This window comes from Amphiprion ocellaris, chromosome 11 (genome assembly GCF_022539595.1).
Source record: "Amphiprion ocellaris isolate individual 3 ecotype Okinawa chromosome 11, ASM2253959v1, whole genome shotgun sequence".
NCBI classification, from domain to species: domain Eukaryota; kingdom Metazoa; phylum Chordata; class Actinopteri; family Pomacentridae; genus Amphiprion; species Amphiprion ocellaris.
This window is the reverse complement of record NC_072776.1, coordinates 20,959,935-20,983,271: the sequence shown is the minus strand read 5'-3', so window position 1 is coordinate 20,983,271 and position 23,337 is coordinate 20,959,935. Positions and strand designations below refer to the sequence as shown.

The 23,337-nt window shown below is 39.9% G+C and overlaps 1 protein-coding gene across 2 annotated transcripts in view; it reads right to left on the bottom strand.

The window, feature by feature from the left end:
• slc4a3 (solute carrier family 4 member 3) overlaps positions 1 to 23,337 on the bottom strand; it is an 86,758-nt gene that overhangs the window by 38,138 nt on the left and 25,283 nt on the right. Inside the window, exons 3-6 of one of the 2 annotated variants that reach the window (XM_023291237.3) lie at positions 22,540 to 22,717; positions 16,623 to 16,873; positions 16,294 to 16,481; positions 8,455 to 8,681 (exon numbers count right to left, since the gene is read on the bottom strand). In XM_023291237.3, coding sequence (XP_023147005.2) covers positions 8,455 to 8,681; positions 16,294 to 16,481; positions 16,623 to 16,873; positions 22,540 to 22,717 — 844 coding nt within the window. Of the gene's footprint in view, positions 1 to 1,571; positions 2,253 to 8,454; positions 8,682 to 16,293; positions 16,482 to 16,622; positions 16,874 to 22,539; positions 22,718 to 23,337 lie in introns of those variants that run through there. The other variant, XM_035957678.2, reaches the window with a different exon arrangement.

The following is a 23,337-nucleotide window of genomic DNA, read 5'->3' as shown; positions in this document are numbered from 1 at the left end:
CTCATTAGTAAGTTGTGTGACTAAAAACTTTGCCACCACAAGTGTCTTCAGAGCACATTCAGCATGCGAGTTGTAAACTGTTATTCATGATGGCAACTGTTACGGACTATGGAGCATGAATAGTCTGACTCACATCAATCCACTCAGTAGATGTGGACATCATAAGGTATATAAAAGGATGTTGGTCAAACTCACTGTTACTAGAGGGGAAAAGGCATTATCAATCAATAGTATTCACCCTCTAGGGACCACAGATTTGAAAATATGATATTAGAACACACTGGTTCACTGTTTTAATACCATTTTTGGTCACACAGTTGCTGTGCTGAAGTAACTGAGTTAGGACACTAGAGGCTCATCTGTGCGTCGCCTCACAAGTGACCAAAGTAGCCTTCAAGTGAGGCATTCAGGGAATAATGGAAAACTAGCCTACAAGTAAGCAGATACTGAGCCAGTAAGGCATTTTGGGTATACTATTATTTTCTATCTAGTTTCCTGGAGATTCACTGAATTCAGATAATGAAGAACCCTTTTTGAGTCTTATTTTGATGAACCAATTTGTACACTGACAGGAATGTTACACAACATGGAAGTGAAAACAGTGCTCTGTTTATTTATGTTTGAAAATGCACAAGGAAATTATTTTATTTCTAAAATCAAGTATAATTGATAATTATGGTAAAAAGGCTAATTGCTATTGTGGTTGCTATTATGACAATCTCTTTGACCACAGGAATTTAAATCAATGTAAATCATAATCAACTGATTATGATTTACATTGATTTAAATCCTTGATTTAGAGCAAAAAAAACTATTTTTTGATGTCTTTGCCAGTGTTTCACCATATAAAAAAGGTTTTACATGGTTCGCAATCGAACCAACCTAATCACTCTAGAATATTTAATGATTTTAATATAGAGTTATCCATGTCGAGTGAATTTTTTTGTTCTCATTCCAGTAAAAATGAATTATTGCAATGTCAGTTTTTTCCATTATCATGCAGCCCTTGACTGAACTTGTCAGTGCTTATAATGTGGTATCATGTTGCATTTTGACCACTTTAATTTCTTTTGTATGTGCTGAAAACTAGCTTCTTCAAAGGACTAATGCGTCATGTCTCTAAATAGGCATAAAAGCGCAGAACAACAAAGGGTTTGTCAATGAAATATCTTTCCGCTCTAGCTGTGGCTGAGCCCAAAGCCAAATGGGGGCTGCTGGATCAATAGAAAAGTAGGAAACAGCAGCCCCATGTCAATTAAGTCAATATTGTGAACAACTTTGCTCTGTGTGTGGCAATGAATGAGCTATATTACCACTAATTCCACTAGTAGTGAGCTGCATAGTCAATGGAAACAACTGAGCTTCTGTCCATTGATTATTCATGTAAAAATAGAATGGCTTGTCTGTGTGAATTTCCCATTGCTGTCATTGCATCAGAACCTCAGAATCATTACGTAACTGCAACTAATGTCAAATGTGCATGATTTATAGCTCCACACTGAATGTACAGAAATGAAGTGTTAGGCAACAAGAGGTGAATTGCCACAGAAAGGTAAGTTTACGCAACTTACGTATAGGCTCGAGTGGCGACCCCAGCTGGGTGTGGATTGACTCAAGCAAGTCGGAATCATCAAAATCCAAAACAAACTCTTCCAAGTCCTCAAACCCGTCCATATTTGATGATGAGCCATGGTGCTCGTGCTGGTGCTTGTTTGGGGTGCCGAGGCCTTTCTGGACGCTGGTCTGATGTTCTGGTCCACGGTGGTCAGTGCAAGGCTTCTTATCAGTGGTCCCATGTCCTTGGTTCTCCTGTCCCTCAATGTCTGTCATCTCCGCAGTCGGTACCTCCTCCTATCCACCTCTCTCCAAGTGGATACACTGCTCATCCAGGGCTTCCAACTCTTGAACGCCGTTGCTCTCTGTGGGTCACTGCTCTAAAGAACTTGGGTCCACCTGCCTCTTCGTACTGGTTGTGCAAAAGCACCTATGTCCAAACAAACCAACTCTTAAGTGCTGAAACTGTCAGAGAATTCGTCAATGAGAATATTCACCTTCCAGTCAAAAAATAAATATCAGATACAGGTTTCCCAATGTGACAAAAACAGTTTTTGCCTTAAATCCAAGAAAAATGTTGGTGCCAAACCCTCAGGCAGAAGCCCCCCTGTTGGATCCACAATCAGAGAGATACATAAATGGTAGCATTTGCTTTTGCTGCATCTCCGAAAGGATGTATTGATAAGGGATGGTCTACTGAGTGAGACCCGCCTGTCAGCCAAATGTTAGTGCCGCCTTTTTTAACGATGTCCACAGCCTATTGATCTTTACTGATGCTGGAAAAGCAAGAAACAGAGAATCAGAGCAGACGACCTGATGCCTGTTGTTGCCATAGTGCTGCCATCACTTTCAAAGCATGCGATGTGTAGGAGGGTAAAGGTCAAGTTCCAGAGGCTGGCGTCTCCACCTGATCTGCATTAAACCAAGCCAAGGAAAGCCAAGGAGAATACGGAGAAGTATACAAATAATACCATCAAAATTAAATCCAACTGATTAGAATAGCAGTGTAACGCCCATCAGCTGTAGTACCCTGCTTAGTGGAGATATCATGGGGCTAATTCTCAGACAGAGCTGTGTCATTCCTGTCCCTGCATCTCCATGGAAACCACACATCCCTTGAGGTGTTGTGGTCTGACTCGTCTACAACAGGTGCACCAATGTGAGCTCGAGAGGATCCTCCATAAAAATGGACTCCATATGCTCTAATGTTGCTATTGTGACTCACTGTCTTCCTTTTGTGTTTGTGCCTGCAGTACAATACTGATTTCAATTTATTAACATAAGCGTACAACCACTGTGTCTCTAGATAGAATCTGAACTTGTAGGTGCGGTCAATTAAATGACACTTCCCATTGGTTTATACTGCTTCAAGGCAGATTATAAAATGTATTATTATAAAACTGAACAATCTTTGGAAAATATATAAATAGAACACATTTGTCTGACCTAAGCTGTGAATGCAATTTAAATTTAAACTGTGATTTTCTCCGATACTGTACAGTCTGAACCAACTGATGGTCTTCATAGTACAGAGTGTCCCTAAAGTCTGGACACATAAGAAATCTCATTAACTGTAATTTTTTTGCCTCCACAGATTAAATATGGCTTTGTCAAAAGAAGAAAGAATTGAACTGGTACTTCTCAGTGGATGTGAAGGATGGACATATCGAAAGATAGCAGATGAATGTAATCCACGTCATCCAAGGAGGATTCCACCTTGTTTTTCCACGGTGGCAAAGGTGGTAAAAAAGTTTAAAGAAATGGGCAGTGCCATGGACAAACCCTGTGCTGGACGACCAAATGTATCAGCGGAAACTAAAGAATTGGTCATGGCTAAAGTTCATGCTAGCCCCAAAAAATCACTTCCCTAAATCTAACCCTATCTTTCGTTATGTCCATCCATCACGTCCACTGAGAAGTACCAATTCAACTTTTTCTTCTTTCGACACACCCATATTTAATCTGTGGAGGCACAAAAAAATTATAGTTAATGATATTTCCTATGTGTCCAGACTTTAGGGACACTCTGTGCTATAATTTCAACATGCCCTTCAAACACATCGTGTTTGTAGAAGAAACTAATCTGATGAAAGAATGCAGCTGGTTGTTGTCTTGCAAGACTGACTCCAGCTCCCCCAGGGCGCATATGACGTAGTAATGCTCATGATGCCAGTCTGCTGAATGCCTGCTGGACCCATCCGTTATCTATATACCGCCTAATCCTCATTAGGGCTGTGGGGGGGCTGGAGTCTATCCCAGCTGACTTAAGAGTAGGTTATGTTTTCCACACGAACGTGCTGCGCGGAAATGAGATGCTTGGAAATCCGCTCAAGAGAACATGTGTGGCTTCATACTCCAAGCGGCGTCTGCTCCCAAACTGCAGGGGCAGTGTATCGCAAACACAAATCTACCTAGTCTACTCTAGTACTAAACTAGAGTAGAAGAAGTCTGCCATTGTTTACACCCCTTACAACATGGCATTTTACCAAATAGTTGCATTTCAGCAGTTAGTTGTAATTTGCAGAAACCCAGTTATCACAGTGATCTGTGTGATGAATCGTATGAATGCCTATATTTCTGAACTTCTGCTGTTAGGAGCACCTGTTCTTCTGCCAGTTTTCTGTGTCACTCCGTCCGCATTGTTAGAAAAATTTGGAGGTGCATGACACGGAAATTTTCCGCTTGAGAAAGGCCATGTGAGGGGGCGTGGCTGCTAAAATGATGTAATTCGTCCCCACCGAGCAGCACGAGCCTCGTTGAAGCACGAACTTGTCAAGCATAAAATAAGATTTAGGGTGAATGCAGGGGGCACCCTGGACAGGTCACCAGTCTATCACAGGGCTACACTAAGAAACAAACAAACACACTCGTATTCACACCTACTGACAATTTAGAATTAACCTGAGCATGTTTTTGGACTGTAGGAGGAAGCCGGAGTAACCCTAGAAAGCCCATGCATGCACAGGGAGAACATGCAAACTCCATGCAGAAAGGTTTCAGGCCCAGGCCAGGATGTGAACCGGGGATCGTCCAGCTGAAAGGCAACAGTGCTAACCACCAATCCACTGTGCAGCCCCATTTTGCAAAATGATGAATATTATTTTAATATAATCTGTTGTCGCCTATTTTAGCTCATAGGTCACAAAAACACTAAAACTAATTCACAGCATAACTTAGCACCTAAAAGCACAGTTTTAACGGTGGGTGCATTTGAAGTTCAAATGAGCAGAATGGAACAGATGACCATAAACAGGTGATATTTGTGGCTCGTCGATGTGAAGCTTTAGTCGCTACAAATCCGATAGCTCGCTCTGTGTGACTCTCGATGCCCTGCTTTCTGTTTGCAGATGGGTCAATGATTGCTCTGCTCTGGTAAAGCAGGAAAGGCCAGAGGCAGGGTCACTGCTGAAGGGGAATCGACTGCACCCTCTGTTAATTAATGCACCCTGGTGCTTGGAGAGATGGCTTTTCTTTGGCCACATGAGTTTTTGCCTGCCAGTCTTTCTCTCCTGTTGTTGCTTGCCATTATTTTTATATAATTTACTTTCTCCTTCCTGTTAATTACAGACAATTAGGTTTCAGTCTGTTTCTTGGGAGAACAACAGCTTTGTCTTCTATCCTGAATAACAATTTCAACATGAGTGAGATATCAGTTTCATTTATTAATTTATTTATTCTTTTTTTTTTTTTTTTAAAGCGAAGAACACAGGCGAAGTGTATTCTCAGCTGCAGTGAGCCTTTTTCCTGACATGCTTGATCATGCATTGGTTACATTATAACAGCCTACATGTGCTAATCATCTACAGAGAGCATATGAGCGGGTGCTGTGATTTGTCTGTCCTCCATCCTTTGTGTGACTGTGATGGAGGCTTATTTTAAACTGTGCATGTGTGGGCCAGGAGCTGTGTGGGTTGGTTTCATGAGACAGAATCTGTGGGATGCCAATGGTGGAGCCAAATCACAAGCAGCAGCGCACAAAACTTGTTAATGATCAGCCTCGGTGTTGCAAGAGATTCAGTAGATGTGGCAAAAGACGTTCCCAGGTTCAGTCGCATTTACAGGAAGCAGGAATAATAGTAATATTGTGTTTCAATGGTTAGCAAAAATGACTGAACCAATGCTGTTGTCATGAAATCCATTATGAGGATAGGGAGTTAATGAAAACATGTCTTGATCCACTGAGAAGATCTCATTATAGTTCAGAGGAAAGACTAGAGTATAACGGATAATGGTCACTGCTGTGCATGTAAATGTCAGGATATGACATTTACAAGAAATTCAAATGAACTTGCTTTTGTTCTGCACAGGAGGATTTCATAAATTATATAGAATTTGTACATATTTCCCCAAGCTTACTAGCAGCTGCTGAGACATCAGTGAAGGAAGCTTTTGACAACCAAAGAACTGTCACTAAAAAAAAAAAAACTTTGTGCATATGAGGGAAACAAACAGTGAAAATAATATCTCGTAATAAGCAGGCCCATGATGCATTTACTGCAAAGGAACAGACGTCACAGAACAAAATTTTAAAATCTAAGTAGTTTCAGTTATAGACAACTGTGTAGTAATATTTTTAAGGGCCAGCAGAGGGAGCTGAATCGTAACTGCAAATGATAACTAAAGCCTTGAAAGCAGAATGCAGATGAACGAACTCTGAGACCAAAACATATCATGAATTCTTTCTGGACACATTTAACTATTTAAAATGCTCTAATTCAGATGTATGTTCAACAATTAAAGTTCTTTTTCCATCAAAATATTCATGTGTGACCACATCAGTTGCAATAGAGACGTGGCTTGTGGTTATAACAATAATGTCTTGACAACCACATCTGGTGCTATCATGGGGGCCTGAGGAGGAAATGGAGGAGCACAGCCACTGACTGATATATAACAACTTAGAAAAAGGAAACATCACAAAGATCCCCCCACAGCATTGTTGTGGCGTGGGTGAAAACTAAAACTGAGTCATCTCAGAAGGTGCATTTAAAAACGGAGGGAATCAACTCCAATTCCTCTGCTCAGAGGCCTGTATATCTTAGTGTCAGTGAACAAATACAAAGGTAGTTCTTCAATCAGACTCTAAAGTGCCCCTGAAACTCTGATACTTAGTAAGCCACTACAACATTGAAACTGTTTCACATAAAAGTCACTGTTATATCTGTAGACAGGGACAACCATAGTTCACCTGCTTTTGGTACAAAAATATATCATTAAGTGCTTGCACTGCATTTGAAAAGCCTTTCTAACATATAGTTCACCACAAATCCTGTACAATGAAGGAAGCTCCTCCAGAGTACCTTATACACATGCAATATAATGTATATATGCAGACACAGTGCTGTCCAGTATACAGTCAGCAACAATGTTTCTGTTGGTACAAAATGATCCATCAACACCACTCAGCTTTGACTGATGACTGATTGAATGGCTTCTTTGCAACATTACTATAGCAAGCTACATTCTGTCTTACAGGTGTACCTCAAACTGAAACCGTGGACTAACCCGAACCCAAAAATCATTTCTGTAAACAACAATCACCTTGCCGTGTGCATAGTGCTACATGTCAAACTCTACTCATGACAACAGTACTTTGAGTTGCTGCCGTGCTACACAGCAGCTTGAGAAGAAAAGTTGTCAGTTACAGCTAAAAATAACATCAGAATTGTGACCCATATTTTTGTTTTCTTCAACTTTTCCAAAATGTGTTGTGTCAACTGAGGACTGGTTCCCTGGTTAGAAGATGAATTGAGAAAGTCAGAATTGCGTCTGAGCTGCCACGATCAGAACACATAGCTGAAATAATTCATATTGCTGATAGTGCAACACCTAAATTCTAAACCAACACGTTTTTTGACATTTTTTCCCCCAAATAGCTTCAATTCACTGTAACAAACGTTGCATCAAAGCAGAGTTTTTGGCTACAGTCATGAGTCAGGTGCAGTCATCACTACAGCTGCATCAGAGTGCAACGCTGTGCAAAGTTTTGGTAACATACCACAGCAGCACTACTGGAGTGAAAACGCTATTCTGACTATTCTGGAAGATGTACCACCAGAAAGGCACAACCACCGCATTGTCTGTTCATTCATAGCAAGAGCTCCTTGATATCGTTTGTCCTTGTAGCTGCTAAATATAATCACAAAGCAAAAAAATAACAACCGCAAATGGCCAATTAGAATAACTATTACAAAAAGTCTTTAGTGGCAGCCCTATTTATGATTAAAACTGCCACACATCTCTTTTTGAGAGCTTCAAAATTGGTAACAAAAATAGTGATGAGATCATGCAGTTTATGGATGATATCTGAGGAGATCAAAATATCTATATATGGTGTTTAAAGTGAGCTTACATATACAACAGCTCCACATACAGTCTGTATTTGCTCCTGTGTCACTTTCTACTACAGCCGCAACTTACACTTAATTCCATCTGTAAGTTATAAAATGTCGGAAAATGTAAAAAGTCACAACTTTGAGGATCATCTGGCTTATATGTAGCTTCAAAAATCACTGTTTTTCAGAGACATAAGAACATAGATGAATTGTATCTGCTGTGAATGAGCTGTTAATCTTAACAACACAGACACAAAACATACAATCCCTTTTGAATGGTTTTTAATTGGCCATGTTGTGGTATAGGCTGCACAGTGGCTTGGTGGTTAACACTTTCGCCTTGTAGCTAGAAGATTCCCGGTTCGCCTTCCCAGCATTCCCGGATAGACTCCAGCCCCCCAGCGACCCTAATGAGGACTAAGTGGTGTATAGATGATGGATGGATGGATGTTGTAATATGCTTATGAATACAATCAGAGCAACTGTCATCTAGGATGTAAAATCCCCCAACAGGGCCTCCACGCAGTGCATCTGAGAACCTTTTATTACACAGTATCTTTCTTACTCTTCATGTCATCCAGATCAGCGCTGGCCAACATCTGGGCCTCGGCCTCATCAGTGGGCACCTGCTGGTAGACGGCAGTCTCCAGAGCAGTCATGCTGCCAATGCAGATCCGCTCTCGCAGATCATAGTTGCTTCGCTGGGCCCCAGGCAGTCGATGGTGGACGGGCTTCCTGCGGAACCAGCCACGGGGGGAGGTTGAACTGGAGGGATCTGAGCCTGGGGGAACACTGACAAAGGAAAAATATTTTGGTGAGAAAAATGTAAAGTTTATTAAATGTTGCTTTAATGAGTTTCATACATGATATTAGGAAACAAGAAAAGCACTCAGAGAGCGCAGTACTGTCAAGGCTGCTTAGTCGTATGATTTCTGACGAATGAAATCTTTAAACAATTCGTGGTCCGCAGCGGTCGATTTGTAGTAGGATCGCAATCATGTGATCATCAGCAGGCAGCTGACGTAGTGTTCACTTGTTAGTTACAGTGACGCCGTGCCGCTATCTTGTAGTAATACAGAAATCTTTACCAAATCCGTGGATCCAGACCATAAGCCACATCACTGCCAAAATCTAATCACTTAGTCCTTTTGTCATTTCTGACCTTCCCTGAAAATTTCATCCAAATCCGTTAGTCCATTTTTGAGTAATGTTGCTTACAGACAAACGGACAAATCAAAGCCGATCGTAACTGCCGCGTTCCTATTGTCATTTCTTTCTTTCTGTTTCCTCTAAGATTTTATGGTATTGATTCTGGCCAGTAATGTTTTCACAAACTGACTTCACAGTATTTAATTAAACATAAGTGTTTAATGTGCTGCAAGGTTAAAATCTGCAAAATGACATTTCCACTTGTGACTCTTGGTTGCAATGCCATGATTTAACCAACAGAGGGCATCACAACACAGCGTCAGACCTGGATCTGCTCAACAAGCCTCTGAGTCATCCTGAGCTGTGCTCATCCAAACACAGCAACACAATATTACATGGCACAGGCATGGCTGTTCCTGTGCTTTTATCCAGCCACAAATCTAAACACAAACACCTGAATCACCATGGAGCCCCTGACCTCACAGGAGCAAACCCCATGCATAATTCAAAGCATCACCAAATAATTCATATTCTGATCGTTATGCATGTAAGATAGCCAGATGGGTCTTATATTATGTAGGATTAAGCAGGAGCCATTAGTGGATGGTAATTGCCTTAAAAAGTGCATGAGCTATTGGTGGTGATCTGTTTGAGGGTTATAGTTCTAATGAAGCAGCTGAAGTCATGCTCATATTTCTAAAAATATAACCTCTGTATGCAAAGAGAGAAGTAACAATACACTATTGCTGTCTGCTCTATCTTGTTTTCTGTTCTTTGATGCTCAGGAAAGCATCTGACTTGTTTAAAGTTTTCAAATTTAGAACACAAAATAAACCTTTGAAGAACAAAATGAATCATCTTTAATCAACTGGTGTATTCACTTCCTATGCATATCCGACATGACAAAATGCTACTCTTTGTCTGGCAAGCAGGTAAAATCTGCTTGGGAGAAGTTAACTACCTGCTGGAAAACAAGTCCACAAAAGGCATATTACACCGCAGGTAACCACAGCAACGCACTCCTGTGTGAGGTATGTTTTATTACCAGTAAACTCTCCATGGTGAAATTACCCTGCAGTAACAATAGCATCAACTGACAACAAATAATCTTTTAAGCTGCATAATCAATACCTGCTTACACAAAGCGTTTTAAGATTCAAGATTCAAGTTCTCTATTTGTCTTAAACACAACTAGACACAATTCCGCCAAGGCTGCTCAGTCGTATTATTTCCAACGGCTGAAATCTTTAAAAAAAAATCTGTGGATCCAGACTTTAAGCCACATCACTGCTAAAATCTAATCCCTTGGTCGTTGTGTCATTTCTGACCTTCCTTGAAAATTTCATCCAAATCTGTTAATCCGTTTTTGAATAATGTTGCTAACAAACACACAGACAGACAAATAAACACTAGCTATGAACTTCTGTGGCTTACCCATCCTATGGAGGGTATCAATGATGGTCTTCTGGCCAGTTGTCAAGTCTGCAGTCTTCCCCATATTGAACCAAACTGAGACAATTGAACCAAATTGAAACAATTTAATGACACCTGGGGAAACCTGTGCAGGTGCTCTGAGTTTAGTAGATGATTAGTGTGTGACACTCAGTTCAAAACATTCATGCCCTGCAAAATTTGGGCTGATTTCTTCACAGTATTCTAATTTTTTGAATTCCTATTTTCGTGGGTTTTATGAGCTGGAAGTTCAAATTATATAAAAATAAACAAATAAATACTTGAAATCATTTAAATTGTGGGCCCTGAATCTATAATCTATGAAAGTTTAATTTTTTTTGAATGGAATTATGGAAATAAATAAAGTTTTCCATGGTATTCAAATTTTTTGGAAAGGGTCTGTATGTTAGCATATGAATAAAAGTGAGTTTTTATAGAAAACATGAAACTGATGTCTATTGTCTACTGGGTCTACTTTTCCAGTTTCAACAGGCGGACAGCCTATGGGAAGAAGCTCCTCCTCATCCTCTCTGTGTTTTAGCATCTTCTAGCATGTTATTTTCCTTTAATGGCTCATGACTTTAATTCTGTCTCACTGCTTTAATCATATTTGTTTTCAGTCTCAGCAGGCTGATGTTTTCAGCAGCAGAGGTTCTAATAAACACTCTGGATGCTACTTGTCCAGCATCAGACAGCAGAGAGACTACATTAGCATTTAGCTGCGGAACATTAGTGAGGCATTTATATATTTTTCTCATCAGTTTGTCGATACTAAAACAGAGCAAAAAATATATAAAAGCAGACAACTTTACCATCTGATAACGTGGCAATCTTCATAGCTGAAAAATGAAGCCAACTCAGAAGTGTAAAGACCTGCAGTTTCTCAAATGGCCACTTGAGGTTGGCTCCAAAAGCAAGTCAGTCACAATTGACCCCTGTGTTAAAGTGCCCAACTTTACAGCAGAAATAAACATGCTTAAACCCTGGAACCAAGAACTGGACAGCATGTGAATATTTTAAGTAACTCATCAGTTTAAACCGGATATACACTACCAGTCATAAGTTTGGACACACCTTCTCATTCAATGCTTTTTATTTATTTGTATTATTTTCTAAATTGTAGATTAATACTGAAGATTAACATTTTTGTGTTTACAACATCATTCCATAGGTATTCTTTTATAGTATTGATGTCTTCAATATTAATCTACAATGTATAAAATTCTTAAATAAGGACCACTGAATGAGAAGGCGTGTCCAAACTTTTGACTGGTAGTGTAAATCTTACAGTCAGGCATATTTAAGGACATGGCCACTTTGAGTGACAGGTGGGTGCTCACATTCCACCTCTTTGTTTATTGTTGGATCAGCCAGGAGTTAGGAGGACTCAGGTAGCATCAAAATGGCGACTACCAGAGCCGTCACACTGAGCTTCAAAACCACTCTTCGTGGCATCTACGTGTGAAGTCGTGGAGGGTTCGTTCATCTTCATATACAGTCTGTAGGTGGTACACTTTAGTAGTTACACCTTTCTAATCCTGGGTTGGACCCTCTCTTGCCTTCAAAAATGCTTTGATTCCTTGTGACACAGGCTCAACAAGGTTCTGGAAACATCCCTCACAGTTGTCTGTCCATGTTGACATCAAGCAGTTACTACAGCTTCTTAATGATGCCACCCTCCCATTCCACCACTTCCTAAAGATCCTCTGTTGGATTGGAAGCTGGTGACTATGGAAGCCACCTGAGGGCAGTGAACATGAATTGTCATGTTCAATAAGCCAGTCTGAGATAATATGAGCTTTACGACATGGTGTGTTACCCTGCTCAACGTAGCAATTAGAGGATGGGTACTCTGTGGTCATAAAGGGATGGATGTGGTTAGGCTGTGGCATTTAAATGTGGCTCAGTTTGTACTGAGAGGCCCAGAGTGAGCCAAGACATTATCTCCACACCATTACACCAGCACCACTGGTCTGAACTGTTGAAACAAGAAAGGATGGATTTATGCTTTATGCCAAATTCTGGCCCTTCCATCAAAATATCACAACAAAAATGAGACTCCTCATACCAGGTAATGATTTTCCAATCTTCCATTGTTGAATTTTAGTGAGTGTATGCCCACTGTGGATTTAGTTTAATGGTCTTAGCTGAGAGGAGCAGAACCTGTTCTGCTTTAGACTTTGACATATTATGCATTCAGAGATGCTTTTCTTTGGTTGCAATAAGTGGATATTTGTATAGTTGTTGCCTTTCCATCAGTTCAAAACAGTTTAGCCAATCTTTTCTGATCTCTGTGATGAACACAGCATTTTCATGCAGAGAATCACTGCTCACTGGATGTTTTTCTCATTTTCTGACCGTTCTCTGTAAATTCTAGAGAGGGTTTTCCATGAAAATCCCACTAGATCAGCAGTTTTTAAAATATTCAGAATGCCTGTCTGGCACCAACAATGTTGCCACGCTCAAAGTCACTTAAATCTCTTCCACATTCTGATAGTTGTTTGAACTTTTGTGGATGCATTCAGCAATCTCTATACGCCTACATTTGACTCAGGCCTTGTCCACACGTAGCAGGGTTTTTGTAAAACCGAATATCCTGTCCCCTCCGTCTAGAAAAAAACTTACGTACACACCACCTCGTTTTTAGATAAAAACTTCATCCACACCTAACCGCATAAGTGCGTTTTTAAGCACATTCATAAGCATGCCGGACCTTTAGGTGGCAGTAGTTCCCCAAATCCTAGCAAGGTGGTGGAGAATAACCGTCCTTAACGTCGTCCTTTGCCTGTGTTGTTGAATGTGGAGCAGTATCTGGGCTTGTAAAAACAAGCAAGTAAAAAGCGCCTGTACAAGAAACAGCATCCAAAACCTTGTGAGAGCATCCATACTGTTACCGAATGTAAACACAGGTCGCATATGTGACGTAACAACATATTTTGTCGCAGGTGGTGACGTTTCGAAACGCAAAACCCCGGTTACTGATGTCCACATGCAGACGCATAAAACGGAGAATTCGCAAATCTTCACTTTGGTCGGAGTTTTTAAAAAGAATCGTTTTTGATGACATAAATCTGCGTTTTCGTGTGGATGATAGGCCGAATCGTAGAAAAATATCTTCGTTTTGTGAGATACCCGGCTACGTGTGGACAAGGCCTGAGCTTCTGCCAGGTAACCAGCTTATTACAACATCAAGGAACGCGGCGGAGTTATAAGACAATTGGTGTATGTTTGTCCATCTGTTTGTCTGTTAGCAACATACCTCAAAAACTGACGAATGGATTTGGATGAAATTTTCAGGGAAGCTCAGAAATGACACAAGGACCAAGTGATATGATTTTGGCGGTGATGCTTCTTTTAGTCTGGATCCATGGATTTGGTAAAGATTTCTGTATAATTGCGAGATAACGACACAGTGTTACTGTAACTATGACGATAAGTGAATACTAAGTCAGCTGCCTGCTGACGTAGTGTAGTGGAAATGACACAAGGAACAATTGATGAAATTGTGCGAGTGTTTCTGAGTCCCATTCATTCCCACCATCCACGACATATTGAGGTCACACGATTCGGTATCCGCACGTACACATGCATAATACACACCTGTACTCAGAGCAAGGTCATTTTGTTTGTGGATACATCTATATTAAATGGCCACATTTTATGGTGCCATGATTTCTGTCATGACTTTTTTCAAGATTTCAGCCATCGGAAATGATACGACTGAGAAGCCACGGCGGAGTACTGCACTCTGATTGCTTTTCCTGTTTGATATTTGCTAAAACAAGCACTTGAATAGATCCGGTTGGTGAGGTCCGGTTTAAGTCTTCATTTACCCTCTTTTGAGGTGTGTTTTAGTTTCCAACAAGTTTCTGCACTGCAAAAAGTAAATCTAAGAAAGGTTATAAATGCTTGTTTTTGTCTGACAAGATATTATTTCACACCAGGCTTTTTTTTTTTTTTTTTAATCTTAGAGCATTTCACTTATTTCAAGCTTTGTTGGTCACTTCATTATCTTAATGAGACATTCTAACTTGTTACTGAGATTTTATTAGCAGTTTTGAGTAATTTAATGCTTAAAACAAGAACTGCCAGAATTCTAAAGCTGTTTGATCAACACTGACAAGATCCAAACTGCTTTGTGGATGTCAGAATTTTTGTCCTTTTTATCTCTGCATTTATATTTAGAACAAATGATGACCAAATGGAATTCATTGTTATTGTTAATCATGTTTTGTATCCTCCATGATAGGCAGACATGTTTTCTGAGTTCTAAACATGTGCACTGCCAGGGAAGTTCAAGGTTTGTAGCTGCACTTATATATGTTAGCTGAAACCGAATGCATGTTCTGTCTTATTGAACGGTTCTGTATTTGCTCCATTATGTTTAAGGTTCATTTGGTCATGTTGTTTTTTTATTCACCTTCACTATTAGCAAAGCGGTGACACCATGAATGCAGTGGATTGCTGGGTAAATGATATTGATTAGCGTGTTCACAATGATCCTCTTCTCATTGTCCAAAGTAAAGAGCTGAGAAAAGAGACTCAAAGTCTCCTGCTGAGATCCGTCGAGAGTGACTCAGCACTCAACATGGCATTGAAATCACTTCTTTTTTTAGACAAGCTCATTTCTTGTAGTCGTTCAAGCACAATATTCAAGGCCAGGATTATAGCTTTTGAACTCAATAATCTATTCTCTCTGTGAAATAAGCTATTTACTCTTTTTGAAGACCACTGCAAGAGCACTGGATGCTACATTTAAGGATATTTCTCAAAATACTGAGAAAATCTTTCTGAAATCTTGACAAATGTACTTGTATTAAGTCGGGCCACACTAATCTTAAAGGTCCCAAAATATACTGCTTTTTAACAAAGAAAAAAGACAATGTGTATTTCAAGTTCCAGCTCAAAGCACTGATAGATAGTTCTACCTTGTGTATGACGTTAGCCCAAACATGCTGGTTTACTTTCTGTAGCTCCAACTGAGCTGCTGCTGGCCACCCCCCTTACAATCAGGTCTCCAGGCACACCTGTCTTTGCATCTGCTCTGTTAGGTGAGTGGCAGAGCAGCCAAAAGGAGGAGGAGGAGGAGTCTGCTGGGGGCGGGGCTTATCCTGTTGTGACATCACAACAGGCTGCAAACCTAAGGGCGGAGACGTCCTGATCAATGGTGAAAAAAACTAAAAAAGAGGGTGGTCTTTCTTCATATTTTAAAAGTCAATGGTGACATTGGAGATACAGTCATTGTGCATAATACAGCTCCTTTACAATGTTTCAGAGGCTAGAGATTTATTATAATATATATAATTCCTGCTCCGCTGGCAGATCATTTTGCTTATTTTAAGTAATAGCTCCCCCACTTCCCCCATGTGTATAAGAGCTGAGTTGTTCCAATGGCTCCATAACTGCTAACTGCTAAAGGGTAACATGTATCTCTAGATGTACAGCAACTGCATATTCAGTCTTAGCTTTTACTAAACGAAATTTCTTAACTCTGTTTATCTAGTTGCATGGGTAACATGCAATTGTATTCTAAAAACAATTGCTGTTGTTGAAGCCAAGCAGTGAGACTAAAGCTAAATATTGCATTAGTGAATGGAAAGGTAAAGCTGGAAGAGGCTCATTAGAAGAGAGACAAACTGCAGGGTTCATCAGCATGAGTAAATACTGTCACATGATACACAATCGGGCAGAGTTGCAAATCTTTTTATGACTTACCATTATTATATGTTTCACATTTTAACACTATGCAAACAGCAGAAGAGTCGGTCCAAAGAAAATATATCAAGATGTTGAAATAGCCCACCTGTTGCATGCCGCTTCTTCTCCATCCACCTCGTCATTCTGTCCAAGAACAGTAATATCCCCATTATGAGCTGCTTCCTTTATCAGAGTCAGTGCGGTTTTCCTCGACAGCGGATGCTCTTCGTTTTCCGTGTGGACAGTAGTGAGTGGCAGGGGTTCTTCCAAGTCCTCTTGGCTCCCCAAACTAAACTGAGAGGAAGACAAAGATCAGTGAGAGGGGACGAATATGCCAACAGATGGTTCTATCTATCAGTACATCATTTCAACATCAGCTAAGAGTGTGCATGTCATAGGAATCTCTTTCATCGTGGCTCTTCAGACTTATTTTACCTGTGGCTGGATGTCAGGCAGCTCTGTGGGCGTGGCAGCCACCCCAGGTGCCTCCGTCTCAGACTCCGCCTCTTCCTCGTCTACCTCGTGTATGGTGGGCGTCACATCGGAGGGGGGCAGTGAGGTCTTTTTTTTCTTACGTTTCTTTTTGCGCCTTCTGTCCGTACTGTGCACCCTCTTACGTAAACGCTGTGGCACAGGCAGGTGGGTGGACAAGGGGTGGTGCGTGTGGTGAAATGTGTGTCTGTGATCTGCAATAAAAAAAATAAAAAATAAAAAGGAGAATAGTCATAAATACATCAAAGTGCCAATATACTGGCATATACCTGCTGACTGAGCGGATGCTGTCACACACTGTAATACTGAGTCCCTTTGTGTGTGTGAGTGTGTGTGTGTGAGTGTGTGTGTGTGTGTGTGTGTGTGTGTGTGTGTGTGTGTGTGTGTGTGTGTATGCAAAGTGTGAGAACCGATGATGCACAACTGTTCTATTGGGATTTTGATATGAAACTAAATTAATGCTGCAAATCTAATTTACGAGTTGTCCTCAGGATGACAGAAGTAATATTGAGGCAAAGTTATTGTTCCGAGCTGGAAAATTCTTGGATGATTTCTCCCCAAACACATTGCAAAAACTGTATTTCATCTGGGATTTACTTGAACCCTACTGAACCCCTTGGCATGTCATCTTTAGAAGGTCACAAGAATTAGACCATTTATCAGAGGCAGGAAACTGTAAACACAAAAGGAATATTTGAGATTTTCAACATCCTGACAGTCATTGAACTACTCGTGTAGGATGTAGCTCTTTCAGGACAATTAAGCAAATTTTAAATTGTAATATTCCATTAAAATCATTGATTCTACATGTCTTAGTTTTTAATGACAAAGATAAACCAATTGCACTAACTGGATTCTGTCAAACGAACAAAAAAATATATGAATAAATAACATTCTGACCTTCTTGGCACAACTGAGAGCAGTGACCAGTAGTCACATGACAAAAAAAGCAGGCCCTTTTTTCCTGAAATAGGCTGAACTCCAGGCTGTGTTTAATCAGAGTAGATAGGAGACAAGTATGAAAACAAATTAAAAATGTACATAGTAATATATACTATCGTTCAAAAGTTTGGGGTCACTTAGAAATGTCCTTATTTTTGGAAGAAAAGCAGTTTTTTTCAATGAAGATAACATTAAATGAATCAGAATTACAGTCTAGACATTGTTAATGTGGTAAATGACTTTTGTAGCTGGAAACAGCTGATTTTTAATGGAATATCTACATAGGGGTATAGAGGCCCATTTCCAGCAACCATCACTCCTGTGTTACTGTTAGCTAATGGTGTTGAAAGAATAACTGATGATTAGGAAACCCTTGTGCAATTATGTTATACATGAATAAAAGTGTGAGTTTTCATGGAAAACATGAAATTGCCTGGGTGACCCCAAACTTTTGAACGGCAGTGTTTATAAAGCAAGTAGAGTCACCATTTTTTTCAAGTTTTAGTAACACTTGTGGCCAATTGGGAAAATGTACATTTTAGGTTTTTCAATTTTGTGAAATAAAGAAAAAAAAATGTAACTTTCTTTTTGTTTTTGCTTTCTTATCATTTATGCAATAATACTTTTGTTGTACTGCAGTGAAAAATGAGTCCAAATACAGTAAAAATGTGACCTTAACAATGTAATGGCACCTTAAATGAATACAGTCATGAGTTTTCAACACCCACTGCCGTATTGGAACAAATAATGTTGACTGTTGATGGCTCTTAACTCCATTAAATAGAACATGCAAGGGGAAAATGGTCTCAGACTATTTTCTCAGACTCTCTCTCCTTCTAATTCCCTATTAAACACTTGAAAGACACAACATAAACAAAAGCTTCAGATTTTAATTAACCTGTAATAATGGAGACACTGTGTAATAAACATCAAAAGAAAGCAGCTTTATCTAATCTTATCCTCCATTATCTCCTGTCAGACCATGTGGCACTCATCTGCTAATCTCTCCAACACTAATCCACCCAAATACTCCCAGAATATGGTGCCCTGATCTCTTAATACAACTACGATGGAGAAGGTCACGATCTGCTTGTATGCACTGTATTTATACACACATTAACGCCAATACAGCAAAGCCCAAAATTACTCACACTTATGGTAAATTTGTAATTATAGTGAATTCGACTAACAGGTTTCTTCTGGCTGAAAATGTCACCAACAAGTGATAAAAGACAAAAAGAAACTGTGCTACAAGACATTTAATTATTTATGTTGTTTGGTTTTGGGGTTTTTTTTGTAAATTTTTTTTTAAAATAAAGGCTTTGGACTTCTATTCAGTCCAAAGCCTGTATTACTAACCTCAGCAAATCAATCAAATCTTGTAAAGCTAACAAGCTTGAGGCTGAAGGCTTCCTTGTCTTCAGTGCTCCATAGATCTTCAAGGGGATTCAGGTCTGAACTCTGGCTGGGCAGGTCAAAAACTTTGATAGTGTTTTCTTTTAACCACCTTTTCACCACTTTGGCTGTGTGTTTCACATCACTGTCATGTGGGAAGATCCGGTACTGCCTGAGTGAATTTTTCCTCCACAATCTTAATACAGTATCTACGATAACAGGATAACAGGTGTTCTTGGTGTTAAAGTCCTTGTGTCCAAATAACTCTATTTTGACCTTATCTGATCACAGACCTGAAGACCAGAAGTTTTCTTTTTGGGCAGGTGAGCTTTTTTGAATCTACCAGAACTGCTGAGGTAGTAGTCCTTGGATTCCTCTTGGTCGTTACCATTGTCAGTGCAGAGGTCACTTTTGGCTTTCACCCCCTTTGTGTGGAACTCCTTGTGCTTTTGATTATGCCTTACACTGTTGCCGCTGGGACTTAAAAACACTCAGATGTGGCTTTTTAGCCTTCCTTGTGAGCAGCGACTCTCTCTCAGTGATGGACCTAAACAGCAGCTCACAAAGCTATGTGGTTTTAGCCACAACTTACAGTTTACAAGTAACTGAGTGGAAAACTACTGCATCAGACGTCCTCAGTTTCTAGTTTATGAGAATGCTCTATAACGGGCCTATTCAACTGGCGGCCCGCGGGCCCCTCACAACTGGCCCACCCCTCAATGACCCCTTTCCAACCATCTAAAACAGCCCTATTCAACTAGCAGTCCGCGGGCCACATGTGGCCCGAAAGCAACCCTCGAGACGACAAGTTCTTACAAAAATTCCAACATTATTGCGAACGTTGAATGCAACACTTGCCGTAACCTAGCAACTAACCCACAATGCATTGTGTTGAGGAGACGCGTTTGAAAAGTTAACATTAGCAGTTCTATACAGGTGAAATTAGCATCATGTCTTTTTCTATCCTGAAAGGACAAATCGGCGAGGAAAACCGTCGGTTTAATCCTGCGTGGACTGACAAGTATTTATTTATTTACCACCAAGTCCGAACGCCAAACCAATGTGTTTACTCTGCAACGAGTGCTTTGCAGCGCTGAAAGATTATAATGTCCGAAGACACCACGTTGGAAAAACATGCCGCGTTTCGGACAAACCTTCCCGAGGGATGTCATGAGAGAGCGGCTATAATTCAAAGTTTGACTGCATCTTACAACCGGAGCTGTACTACAATGAAGCGGACCTGCACAGCTCAGGAAAGGGCCACGAAAAAGAGGCCGTTCACAGACTCAGAAACTGTGAAGGACTGCATGTTGGCTGTCGTGGATGAAGTTTTAACGGACGATAAAGTTAAGACGAGTGTGACATCTGCTATCAAACAGGTCTGACACGTCAAACATTCTCGCCACAGATGTCTTCGAGACATGGTAAGTGCAACAAAGCAGCGTGCTGTAGCAGACACTAAAGGTAGTTTTATGTATTTATGTGACTATTTTCTGTTCACTTATTATAAGTTTAATATTTAAGAAAGACATTTTGTTTTGACAGTTATTTCACTTAGTTGCACTTTATTATGCACTTTGATGTCAGCTTTATTTCGTTTCAAAGGGATACTAACTATCACTGTGCCTACTGTTTATTTTTTGATTATATGCACTGAAGATGTGACTGTCTCAGATGAGACCAAATATGAACAGGGACAAACTCTGTTTTTTGTTATTTCAAAAGAAGAAAAATGTCTCAAGTTCTGAAAAGTTACTGTTAAGCAAGTTACTTTTTAATGCACTTTGAGATGTGACCAAAACAAAAGATGGTGTTTCTAATCGGCACTTAGTTTTTATGTTCATATACACCTTAACCTGTGCTTATATTTACCTATCAAAATGTGTTGAAGTTGTGTGTTTGAAATGTAAAATTTAAAGAAGCAGTATTTCAGCACAGGTTTAGTTTAAGTACTGCTCTTCTGTTATGTTTACATCCTTTTGGATGTGGCAGTACGTTAATAAACATCCAGTGTGTTTGTTATCTTATCTGTTTGTGTTTATTTTAAATGGTTAACTTTGCTCAGTGTCTGCTAAAAACATCTGGCCCAGCTCATGTTCTTAGTCTGAAAATCCGGCCCCAGTGAATTTTTAATTGAATAGCCCTGCTCTATAACATGAAAGAAGATACCACGTTACTGAGGACCATTTGAAATGGTATAGGGGCTGCATTTATCACACATCTGCAATAACTTCAAAGTGCATCAACAATGTTGGACATATTTTTTTTGTAGAACTGTAACTGAAAAAAACTACACTAAAATAGTTTATATGTATCATCAACATCTTTAACCCAATATCTTACCGCCTTTTGTCATTTCTAGCCAGAACCTATTGGTCAAATGAAAATTCACTGTAAACCACAATTTGTATGTATGATTTGAGGCTTAACAGTATATTTAGTTGGATAAAAAAAGACAAAATAATGTATTTTCAGAACAACACAACAGCCTTCAGTCTACAGCTTTGAGCTACATGCTAATGTCACTATGTTAACCAAGGTAACATGCTGCAGTTGAGCAAGTCTAATGTGTACCATAGATTACCATCCTAGATTAGCATGTTAGCATGCTAACAAGTGCATGTATATGATGCCGTGAAAAAAGTCTGCGGATCACCACAGCCAGCAGAGTGAATCTCTGGGAACCATAAATGTTTATACAAACTTTCATGGCAATGACTTCAAACTTCTATTGAAAATGAAGAAATACCGACAACCAATATTTGGAACTGATATACATGAAATGTTTTAACAGCACGTGATAGCAGAGAACCTGCCATTTATAACTAGGTTTCTTTACTACTAAGGGTGACTATAACTGAATATGTAAAATAGAAATAAGAGTGATTAAATTAGGATGCTTTCCCCTGTTTATGTGGGATCAACTGAGATTGACTGAAACGTCTGTTGTTCTTCTCTATGTACTTAATCTTACATTACAAAGCATTATAAACAATTATTTCCCTGACTGTTTCAAGGTAATTTTGTGGCTGCCTTCTAACTTAGCAGCTAGCTGTTAGCATAGCCTTAGTCACTGTGGTGCCCTGGTTTGTGGCAACAGCTCATGTTTCTTGTTCAGTTTTTGCAGTCTCTGCTTGAGAGACATTTCTGAGACCACAGTGTTGACAGAGAGGTTGCTGCTTCAGACTTGAAGTAGAGCATTTAATTGATCAATAATCGATCAATGAAAATGCAGATACCAATAATCTGAAAATGCATCAAAGACTGTATCAACTATAATGTCAATGTAGATGAAAATACTATGAATCAAGTCTGAAGATAAGTTTCAGCCTGAAATATAATAATAAATAAAATGTCAGTATCAAATGGAAACAAATGAATTCATATCTCATTAGCTTACTTTAGGATCATAATGTGGGTTGTGCTAACTTACAGAAACAGTTTGTGATGTTTATTGTGTCACTGTGGCTATAATATAATGTGGTCACAGTACATATAAACTGAACATGGTGGCTTTGCTTACACTCAAAGTCCTTCTCAGTGTAGTGTCTGCCCATCCTGTCTCCACTGGTGGAAGCAGAGTCGCTGATGATGTCTCCGAAGCGCTCCACAGACAGGGCTTTCTCCCAGTTCTCCTCCTCCTCTTCCTCTTCCTCCTGTTCCTCCACAGATCCATCCTCATCCTCCTCCTCCACCTTCACCTTCAACGTGACAGAAAAAAGGAGCAAGAGTCAACATGGTGTTTGGCAATACAAAAGAGCAACTGTATGTCGTAAAGCACATAAAGGGGACATGGCCAATCCTCTGGCAGTCAGTTTTTCAGTTTGTTATGGAATCTATAGGGGACTTTTTGTTCTGATGCATAAGGGCATCTGTTCGCGCAGAAAGATACCACCATTGCCATGAATGTGGAACTGGATGATTACATGAATTGTGCCACCCTGATTGCTAAATTGTACACATTACCCAAGCGGGTAGTCCAATCAGATACTCCTTTAGCATGACACAGCTTGGCTCTGAGATCAGAAATAGCAGCCACACAGGGAGCACATTCATGCCAAATGACAGTAAAATGCCAATCTGGGATGAACAAAGACATGTGGGGGAGTTCCTATATTATAGAGAAGCACAACACACAGCATGTGTCGACTTAAAATTTTGATTTGTGGATAGCAGCAACAAAGCTTTTCATTGTTTCCCCACATTTAAGCCAGAAATCAGTTTTTGCTTTGTCTGTAGCGTGGGAGAAACATCAAAATGTAGTTTAAAACAATCCTGTAGCATTAGAATAGCCACGTAGTGTCTGTATATCCTCCACTAC